At 45.5% G+C, this 11,510-nt stretch overlaps 1 protein-coding gene across 1 annotated transcript; it reads left to right on the forward strand.

Moving 5' to 3' along the window:
• The first annotated feature begins 8,084 nt into the window (after positions 1-8,084).
• LOC120848163 lies at positions 8,085-11,093 on the forward strand. Its single transcript, XM_040220133.1, has one exon. It carries the CDS (start codon positions 8,085-8,087, stop codon positions 11,091-11,093), a length of 3,009 nt encoding a protein of 1,002 aa, XP_040076067.1.
• The last annotated feature ends 417 nt before the right edge of the window (positions 11,094-11,510 follow it).

The raw sequence follows: 11,510 nt of genomic DNA on the forward strand, positions 1-11,510 counted from the left end.
TAGACTCGCACGAAGTGAAAGACAAGTAGGACCTACGTTTGTACATATTGCACAATGAGCATTACTATAACACTGTTCTTGAAATTTGCAAGAGTACAAAAAAGTCTATGTCAGGGTTAAAAATCTTGTCATACATGAGCCATAGGAGAAAGTTGTAGATCTATTTTGTTGCTGGGGAACATGAATTAATGTTTTACTTAATAACGGGGGAATTGATTACAGTGTTGGGCAACTTATGTTGGAACGCCATGTCATGAACTATAGTCCGTTGCAACCTAAGAACGAAGGGCGAGGGTAAGACGGGTTGGGGAGGAGAAAGCAAACGGAACGCGAGAGAAGGAGGTTTCCCCCTCTCTTCTCCAGCGTTCCGTCTGCTTCCCCGCCTTACCCTCGCCCTTCGCTCTTAGGTTGCAACGGACGTTGTATATCCGAAAGAGGGAAAAGGTCATCCAAAAGACTCGCGTAATCATAAAAAAACTCCAATCAGCGTAGCAATCATAGACAATTCTTACGAATTGTCTCTGCTGTACTAACTCTAAGCAGAGTTTTTGAGAGAGAGAATAAACATTTATTGTGGTCCTTGTTAGTCCAGGACGTCATCTATAATCTTTTGGAATTTTGCTATATGCTTTACGAGCAAACTCCAGAGTAGGGTGCTGTGTGCGGGAGTGATCCATTCCTCCCAGCTGCTCGGATGAAATATTTTCGGTATTGTGTTGAGAGTTACTTGTAGTGCTTGTTGGTTGTGAGGGCAGTCCCAAAGGATATGCTTATTGGTAGGGTGGCACTTTGCGCACTTCAGTTGACCTTCACGTCCCAACAAATGATGCATTATGTGCGGTGTGAGGAGGGTGCCAGTCTGGGCTCTTCGTACCATTGTAGAGTGCAGTCGGTTCAGAAATTGTGAGCATATATAGGGTGACCCAAGTCACCAGGCTCGATCTAAAAGGGGCTGTACAAATCAACGCCTGCACGTAGCAATCTAAACTTTTCGTCAAAAGTATATTTCACAGGTCGTTTTTTTCTTGTAAAATTAGAAAGCGTAGCCCTCTTTCTGTAAAAAATGGGGCCAAGAAACTTGCCAGGGTCTACGGCGGGCAGCGACGCAGACGACCAAGTTCAATAGCAGGGTGTGTTTCGCGTTCATATTGATAGATGGCGTCGGGAGCAGCGTCTGAAGGTGCAGTCAGCCAGCAAAAGAAAGCAGACGACACGCAGACGAAATCCGTCGGCAGCAAAAGCGCCGTCGTTATGCAGACACGTTTTTTCTTCCCTTTAAGTTTTGCTTTTATTGTCTGCATTTATTTTTTAACCAAAAGTACATTTCAAAAAGATTCTGTTCATTTTAATAAGCCGTCGCGATAAGGAGGTAGCACCATCTATCAATACGAACGCCAAACACACCCTGCTACTGGACTTGGTCGTCTGCGTCGCTGCCCGCTGTAGACTCTGGCAAGTTTCTTGGCCCTATCTTTTACAGAGAGAGAGCTACGCTTTGTAATTTTACAAGAAAAGACCGACCTGTGAAATACACCTTTGACTAAAAGTTTAGATTGCTAGGTGCAGGCGTCGATTTTTACGGTTTATTTTAGATCGAGCCTGGTGACCATGTTGCTTAGATCCCTAACTTCAGAACAGAAAAGCAGGTAAACTGGTGGTTTGCACTTGATTTTATTTCAAGAAAACATTTTCAATTCGAAAAGAAAAAATTGTTTCATTTGTGCAATATACAGGGCAGTGTTTTTCTTTATTGTTTACAGAATTTAATCAAAAAGGAGGTGATAGCTGTTTGGATGCCGTCTTTACTGTACTTTTGTGGGGCTCGGCAGACATTAGATAAAGGGGATAAACGTTACAGGGTATGTTGACTAATTAACCAAGATATGTTAATTAACATTTTAATTAACGGCTTATTTGACAATGTTGTAATTGCATTTTTAAAGGGAGCAATTATTAAAATCGAGCCCAATTAAAGCAATTCGTGAAAAAACAACGAGCTTTTTTCTTCACTTGATTCCAAACCGCGTGCTCATGTGTGCGCCTGATTATGATGCGTACAAGTGTGACATAGTCACTTCTGTCCCTCAGTTGAGCCAAAGATACGCTGTCGAGATAGTCGCGCTGTTCAGCGCACAGTTTGGAATCAAGCAGAGGCAAAAGTTTAACGATTAATATCTCAAAACGATTCAGTAATTTCTCACTTTAAAACTGCAATTGCAACATAGCAAATTGAGATAATTAACAAATTTTAGTTATTAGTCAACATTCTGTGCCGTTTATACCCTCATGTACCCTGACCTAAGACTGAGGCTGATCGCGGAGAAGGCGCCGTGTAACCGAGCTTTCGGTGGCACGTCAAAAGATCCCCAGGTGGTCGAAATGAATCCTCAGTCCTCCGCTGGAGCGTGCCAGATGCCTGCCGTTGGTTTGGCACGTAAAACCCCAAAATTTGACTTTGACCCTCATCTAATGCTCTCCGATCCCAAAAGATATACATTGAAGACAGCATCCATTTTATAAAAATTCTGTGAAGAATAAACAAAAACTCTATTGAAACCGCCCTGCACTGAGCCTGCGCCGGTGCAGAAAAGTGCAGCGCAGTGCAGGAATTGTAGGGCGGTGTACTTCCGGACTCGCAAATCTAATACGGCGGTGTAGACCGCGTGCGCCGGCGCAGGTGAAGTAGGTAAATCGAACGCAGCTAATCATGTGCATGTTTATGAGGAAAGCATTTACAGGACACAATAAAAATTTCTCTATGAGCCGATTGGGTATGACTGTAGAAACTATTTCGGCGAAAAAACTTATCACCATGAAAGAGAGCAAGCTTGTATTTCCTGCTCACAAGCTTTCTAGCTGAAATGAACGCCAGAGTGAAACGTCAACTCATGATTTTTTTTTTTTTATTTTTTTTTTTTTTAAGTTTGAAAAAAAAAATTTAGGTTGCGTTGTTTTCAAACTTCCGCATCCTAGTCCGACCGCTAGGGACGTTCCGGCCAGGGGCGTAGCCAGGATATTATTTCGGGAGGGGTTCCCTGGCGTTATTACCCCCCTCCCTCCCTCCCTCCCTCCCTCCCTCCCTCCCTCCCTCCCTCCCTCCCCCCCCCCCCCCCCTTATGTCGAAGCAGGGTGGACTCGGCGGTACGGACGCTCACCCAAGCGCTGAATATAAAACAGGTGTAGCTGCATTGTCATTTTTCAAAACGGAGGAGGCTTCATTTACAGGAATCCGGGAATGGTGACCCACTGCGGAGTCATGCGGTTTAGAGAAGCTCGTTTTAGCGAACGTCGTTTTACCGACCCCAGTTTATCGAATGCCTTTATAGAGAAACCAAGTTTAGAGAAAATGGCGATGAGCCTCCTTTTAGCGAATTCGGTCGCCGCGAAGCGGCGTGTGCGGATAAGTCTGGTGAGTTAACATTTTTGTAATGAGCCGCCGGAGACTGCCGCCGCGAAGCGGCGGGAGCGCAGCGGGGGGCTTGGGTTAACACGCGCACCAGTGATACACGCGCGAAGTAGAAAACCCTTTTTCCAATAGCGTCCCCTTTTCGATAAACGGCATTTCTCTAAACTGAGGCTCTGCTTTCTCTAAACTGTGCTTCGATAAAACGTGCCCGTTCTCTAAAACGTGCTTCGACGAAATGGCATTCTATCAACCGTAGTAAACCCGACTCACTGTACTACTGTCGTCGTAGTTGCGGTCCACCAACTCTAAAAGCTTCCTCAGAGCACACAACTCCCTCCGCTTTTTGAGCTACCACTGCATTACCAATGCGTCAGGGCCAGACAAACACAAGGATAGCTATATAATGTCATAAAAAATAAAACAGCAACACAAAAAAATAAAATGAAAAATCAGAGCAAACGTTTATGCACAAACACTTGGCAATATTCCAAGCCGCCATTAAAATGGCCGAGACAGCTGAAGTTGAAATTTACATGCCGCGAGTAACAAGTCGGCAACGTCACCGCTCTAACATTCCCGCTGGAAGCACGGAAGAGCATTTTTAAAGTTCCGTGCTCCTTCCTGTCATGGATTGCCTGATCACACAGATGGGAGATTTAAAAAGCACCGGCGTGTGTTGTAATTACTTTCGACGCTTCTGTCTGCAAAGATCTTGGAAAGCGGGGCAGGTCTCGGCGCTGAAGAGTTTGGAAGCTCTATTCAAGCCTGGTCTCAGTTCTTGAACTACTATGTGAGCTGCTCATAGGTGCTGCCAAATGCAAGAAGGAGAAACGTGAAACTCCAGTCACGTCTGCGCTACAAGCGGTCGCCCTGTGTCCGGAGGCCCTATTCCCAAACGTCCATCGTCTCCTGAAGATCCGCAACTCTGCCCGTAACAACGGCGGAAGCTGAGAACTCTTTCTCTTCACTACGTCGGTTGAAACTTATACCTGAGAGCGTCCACTTCGCATGGGCGACTACTCGGTCTAGCGCTTTTGGATGTTCACTGCGACATTGAAGTTATAACGGAAGACGTCCTGGATAGTCTCTCCCGTGAATGCAAGCGGCTGCATCTCAGTGTGTAGGCGCTTGGAATAAAGGAGATGATCAAGAGAGCCTGTAAATTGCTTTCTGAAATAACTAGTCACAGTTACTTGTTTTATTCGTGGTAATTTACAGCGTGCTAAAGAACACTACTACTTCAAGGTGTTCAAGGCAGCAGAGCTAGGGGTGTAGGGACGTCACGTGGAAGGAGTTAAACTCTGTTTAAAAAAGAAACCGTTCATCTATTTCAATTAATAAAATAGTGTGTAACGGTGTTGAACTAACTGGCTGTTCTTTGGCGAACGTTTTTAACGAGCATTTTGTGAATATTAGAAGCGGGATTGACTGTAAAGTCTTATTCTTTTTTGTTTGATTATAGAAACAGCCGCTCAATTTTTTTAGATCCTGTTGTAGAACCTTAGGTCATTAACGTGATTTTACAACTTAAGGGTAGTGTAGCTTGTGACGTTGATGGTTTACAAATAAAGCCTGTTAAGTATGTTGTATATATTAGCGGCAGTGCTAAAGCATACATTTAATGTTTCTTTGGTTACTGGTGTTTTTCCTAAACGAATGCAAATAGTAAAGTGTCAGTACTTCACAAAAAGGGTAATTACAGACCGATTTCTATATTGTGAGTATTTTCTAAAGCACTTCAAAAGGTACTTCACACACGTCTAACTAATTTTCACCTAAGCATAACTGCTTCGCAGTTTGGTTTTATAAAGCATAAATCTACAGAGGCTAGCCCTACTCGCCCAGAAAGAAATCATCTCGCAGAATCTCAAAGAAAAAAAAACTGTTCTTGGAGCATTCACAGACTTCACACTTTTGAATGCCTCAATCATGAAATTTTACTGACAAAATTGGATACATATATTGGATTCGAGGGCATGCTTTACAATTAGTGAAGTCTAACCTAGAGCATTGAATCCAATAAGCTTATATTGATGAATATTCGTCAAGTTCCAAGCGTATTCTTACTGGTGTTCCACAGGGAAGTATATATTAGGTCCTTTTTTTTTTAAATATTTACGTTAATGATATTGTGAATATTAACTCTGATGCAACATTTATCAGCTATGCCTACGGCACTATTTGCTTTTTTCAGCTGGAAATGTCGATGTGCTATTTGACATGGCTGATCAGGTGATATCTGCATTAGCAATTTGGAGTCATATTATTTCACTACAAATCAAGGTCGAAAAAACAAAAGCAGGGCTTTTTTGCCCAAAACATAAGCTAGTCACAATTTACAGGAGATATCGTTTTGAACTCCACCAAAATACAGATTGTAAACTCTTTCGAGCACTTAAGTGTAATTTTTACCGAGAATATGTCATTAAATAGTCATGTCAACTACCTTATTGCTAAGCTGTCACAAGTAGTAGGTGTGATAAACCGCCTCCGGTACATGTTACCAGCAAAGGTAAAATTATTAGTATACAATTCGTTATTTTACTCTCACATAAACTAGTATTGTAATTGAGTCTGGTGTACTACAACGTCAACGAATCTAAAAAAAATGCATTTGTTGCAAAAAAAAAAAAGCGTTAAAGGGCCCCTGAAAAGAAAAAAAAAGTTTTTTTTTAAAACAGTCTGGTTGGGACACGCGTGTCAAAAATGAATTTTACGCGAAAAAAAAATTTTTTTAGAGCATTATTGACGGCGAGAGATTTATTTGAAAATTTGCGCGCAAATTCCAGGTCATTCAGCTCGGCTTCTCATTGGTAACCATGGTCATTCAAATCGGCTTCTCATTGGCCAATAGAATGAGTGACAGCTTAGATGTTGGTTCTAAAATCTTCGTGATCTCTTGAAATCGCCTTTTGAATTACATATTTTTAGGTTTTAGAAACAATCCATCGAATGAATGTCGCAATTGTTTACAAACGTTTTACAAAATCGTAACTTCCGTTCGGATACTACAACAAAACAACAAACAAAAGCTTCGCCATTTTGTTTTCTGTCGTGGTCGCCGTCTTCGCGTTTCGCGTTCTGAAGAGGGCTTGTTGCTTGTGTTAGTTAGTCAGTCATAGTAAGTACTTAGGAAGTGGCGCGGGGTGACAAGTTTCTGTTTTTCTGCTCTTCTTTGCGCGATTCGTGTGTCCCGTTTACCTCATCTTTTGTTTGTTTTCTGACGCGCGCCAGTGACAATGTTTGTTTAGATGTCGGTTCCCGTGGTTCCCGTAAAGAGTTTAGTGAGGCACGCGGCACCGCACTCAACGTTTAACATAAAAAAAAAAAAAATCAGTTACCACTGCGTGTCCTCGCGACGGCTTGAAGGATCGTGCGGCTCGAACGAACTCGTCGAGGCACCCGCTTCACCGCGGCGAAGCGGGTGCCTCGCGAGCGGTTGTCTCGCGGCGATCGGAGCGGACGCCTTCCGGCTGGCGAGGCGTGACCTCGTACGGGCGAAGGCCCAGCTGCTGGCAGCGTTGAAGCAACCGACGCTTCAGGTCGGGGTCCACCGCGACGACTATGTACTGTGTGTACGACCACGGTGACCACGGTACGTGCACGATACGACGCGGTACGTCGTTCGACCGGCACACCAGTGTTGCCAACCTATTTTTTGAAAATACCCCACGCCAGCGTCCAGAAAACCCTATGTTACCCTACGAATATTTCTTATTACCCTACATTCTACCCTACGAGGCAAGTCTGTGTTCAAATAATGCTGTTGAATGGATTATGCTGATATAGGGTAGTATTAATACGGTACAAAACGACAGGGTACGCATGCACGCGCATACCTGGGTTATTTTAGAACACCATGCTTGCATGCGCGCTGTCAAAGCCGCCTGTATACTCTGTGCCTGTCAAAAGCGCGCCTCGAGGCCGTCGTGTTTCCCCCTTTCCCTCACTCATCCCCTCCTCTCCTATCGCCCGTGTCAGCCGCGAGACGGCGTCACGCACGTTGGGGATCGGCCGGTCGGCGTCGTTCGGCTGTTCGGCAGCGGTGTACGTGAGCTGATGTGAGCGAAGCCGCCTGTATACGAGGCCACTGTGGGTGAGGCTGCGTGTTGCGTCAGGTTCTTCCCGTCGGAAAGTTTCGTGGTCACGCCTCGAAAAACTTTTCTCTGTCTGATGCCCGTTCTACGTTTCCTCAGAGGTAAGCCAAAGCCCTCCTATTCCGTCGGTTCCGCTCCGTTGAGTGCTTCCACGTGTTGATCGCGGCTTTGTCGTAGCACCGCGTGTGTCACGTAAAGCGCAAGACGTGTTTTTCAATTGTAGTGCCCTAGCGCTGGTATAGTGATTGCGTGTAACGGCCGATCGCGCAGGTTCAGGCAGTGCGCTCGCACCGGACATTGACATGTGCGCGGGCATGTTTAAGACATTGAGCTCGCAATTGAAGCTTCTGCTGCTCGCATTTAAACTGAACTGGGGTTTTGTACGAACAACAGGGAAGTCTGCTCGTGTACGGATAATTGCAACAAAATTATGAGTACACTATTTTTCCTCCGCTTCGTTCGCGTGTGCACTTACGAGCCCTTTTAGGGTACAAAACATCTGGTACTTCACGTACGTCGTTGTAATGTATTAAAACGTACGAACTTCCAGGTAACCCGCATTTCTATCCTTCCAGGACAACATGGCATACTGCTGTGTGCCCCATTGCTGCTCTGACTCCAAAAAGAAACTCGAGGGGGTGTCATTTCACGAAATTCCGGCAGACTTGGAGTTGAGAGAGGCGTGGATCAAAGTCATCCGGCGTGATAAATGGACACCCTGCACAACAAGCAACTACAGCAGAGTATGCAGCCAGCACTTCAAAGAAGCAGACTTTCTGGAAGGAAAACGGCGGCGCCTAAGGAAAGGAGTGGTTCCCTCGGTGTTCCAGCACTACCCCTTGCACCTGCAGCCGAGAAATGAAACGCCAAGAAGCAATGCAAGCATTAGGAAGAGGTCACTCTCCAGCGATGCCCAAAAAGACGGCCTTCCAAGAAAGATGCGTAACCAGACGCGAAATGAAACTGCACCAACACCTAGCAGCTCTGCTCTACATGAAACAGGGAACAAGTCAACACTCCAAAGTACAGCTGACTTAACTGATCATGGATTAGTGAAGAACACGGTGCCTTTGCGTGCACTGGCACTAGGCAGCCCTACTGCAAGTGAAACAGAGGACAAGTTGGCTCCCCCACATACAGCTGACCTCCCTAGGCAGTGGTCACCAAGAAATGCAGAGCCTTTATATTCATCAACACAAGGCTGTCCTACTGGAGTCGAGACCGAGGACGAGTCAACTTCACTGGGTACAACTGACTTTACGGAGAATAGATCCCCACCTAACCTTGAAGAGGCAACCATGTCAGAGGATCAAGTCACACAGCCTGAGGTTACCGTGACTGCAGTTACTGAGAAAGCAACACAGGTGGATGTCAGGGCGTCAAACAGCTTGTTAATCATGGAAAGGTCAAAATGGAAAAGGAAGGAGCGAGACCTGAAACAACAGATTGAAAGACTGCGAAAGACGGTGGATGGCTACAAAGAAGAGCTGCAAAAGCTTCGGGACGACTGCCATGTTGCAGATCTCGAATACATCAGAGAACGCTGCGACGAAAAGAACCAGCCCGCAATGTTTCTCCTTGAACAGATTGCAAACTTTAAGCGTAAGAAACCAAGTTGGTCTGAGGACACCATTCGCCATTCTATTGTGCTGAGACACCTGTCCACGAAGCTGTATGAACATATGCGACACGAAGAACTGCTAAAGCTGCCAAGCAGAAACACTTTGCAGAATTACCTTGGTACTGTGAACGGGGAGACTGGATTCAACAGCCTGGTTGAAGCACGACTGAAAACAGAGATTGAGCATCTTCCAGCACCTCAGTCGAAGACCTGCTCCGTAATTGTTGACGAAATGCGCATCCAACAGAAGCTTCAGTACAACAAGCAACAAGACGCATTCGTCGGTCATACTGACATGGGCCTGGCTGAAGAGGCAGACACTGAACCAGTACTTGCAAATTCGTTGCTCTGCTTTGTCATCAATGGACTTGCTTCTTCATGTCGTATTCCAGTAGCATACTACTTCACCAATGGTTTGAACGGAAGCCAACTGTCAAAACTGCTGGTTTTTGTCATGACGAAAGTGGAATCAACTGGATTCAGGGTCATACGTGTCGTGACTGATAATCATAAGGTTAATGTCAGTGCTATGAAGATCCTGTGCGGTGGCGTCCTCACATACAGGATAGAACACCCATGTGACCCGCAAAGGCTACTCTTCTTGAGCTTCGATTATTGTCATGTAGTGAAGAACCTCAGGTCCCAGTTCTTAGCCCGTAGCATTGGGAAAGATGGGAAGGTTTCCTCTTCCCATCTAAAAAAACTCTACGAGTTGCAGAAGAAGTGGCTGGTGAAGCCTGTGAGATTCCTCAGCCGTAAGCACGTCTATCCCAACAACATAGAGAAAATGAATGTGCGAAGGGCAGTTGAAGTACTCTCTCCTGACGTAACATCTGCACTGAGTTACATGAAAAACCAAGCAGGACACTGCTCTGATGCATCGTTCGCCAGTGCTGGGCCATCAATACAGTTCATGGAGAACGTCTACCGCTGGTTTACTCTACATGACACAAGCAACAAGACACAGCACATTCATCAGAACTTCCCGGACACGAGGCACTATGACGACCCTGAAGATTCTCGCCTTGAGTGGTTGGAGACAACTTTCCCGTTGTACCTGGAGGACCTCAAGAATGGAGCAAGCCATCCGCAGCAGTTTCTTACCAAAGAAACTCATGAGGCTCTATTGTTGACCACATATTCTACTGTGGCGTGCATTCGACATCTCTTGACCGAAGAGAAGTTCTTCTTTGTTCTCACGAGGAAGTTCAGCAGTGACCCTGTTGAGTCACTCTTCGGGACACTACGACGAGCGGTAGGATGCAACGACCAGCTGGACGTCCGATCAACGCTTTGTGGATTAGAGAAAATATTGAAAACGGGAATTGCAGCAGTGTCACAGGAAAGTAATGTGGCACACAGGGATGGCCCCACTCAGCTGCACACACTTCAAGCTGTACAGCCACAACCAGCCAAAGAGCCACTGCAGCTCTCGAGAGATGCCACTTTTGTGCTGGGGCGACTCAGGATATCTAAAGTGCGTCAGCGTCTGCCTACTCTCCAGCTGTCGGCAACAGTTTATGTCGGGGGGTATATAGCGCGCATAGTTGCCGAGAAAATGGCCTGTGAGAACTGCTGCGCCATCACCACGAAGCCAATGAGCAATCAACCCGTGCAGCAACTTACTCGATACCAGGACCGTGGTGGGTTAATGTATCCCTCTGACGACCTCATGCATGTGCTCGACGCATTGAGAGAGTTTGTAGAAATTGTCTTGAAGGACAACCCCAAGCTACCCAAGCCCATGAAAACGCTTCTGAGCTACACCGTGCCAGCTCTGTGCTCATCTCCGCTGCTTAGGTGCCAAGCTGATGGCGAAGGTGAGCACCGCAAGCAGTTTGCAGAGCTCGTCTGTACGAGGTTCATCCGTCCCCTGCTCGTGAACTACGCATTCCTGCAAACTGACAAGCATGATGTTTATAAGGGATTTGGCAAGAAGCCACTCTCCCGAAAATATGTGAAGCTGTGAGAGCAGCTACTTTGAAGTGTTTCACACATTGAAAACAGTGCTCGAGACGATAAAAATAAACATTGCATTTTGATTTATCAACTATTGGACTCAAATATACATGGTACGTCTCCTCATACCCATAAAGCAATTGAGGGATAAGTATAGCATTTTGAAATATTCCAGCTTCCGATTCATACACGTCTGTCCTAAGTATTCAAAGAAAACCAAAAAGAAAATGCTAGAAGGCACATGCAGAACTACATTTGTTTTATACTTTACTTTAATCAATTCACTTGTGTGATGTGCACATAGTTTAAAGAACCACTGCGGTCATGCGCACTGCTTGAACTTCGTGATCTTGGTGCGCGAAAATTCCGAAAATAACCTGTCATGCATGGTTAGCACTTTTAATACTTGTTGAGACAAACTCAAGTA

The sequence above is a fragment of the Ixodes scapularis genome, unplaced genomic scaffold, assembly GCF_016920785.2.
Source record: "Ixodes scapularis isolate PalLabHiFi unplaced genomic scaffold, ASM1692078v2 PGA_scaffold11__112_contigs__length_91849675, whole genome shotgun sequence".
Lineage (NCBI taxonomy): Eukaryota > Metazoa > Arthropoda > Arachnida > Ixodida > Ixodidae > Ixodes > Ixodes scapularis.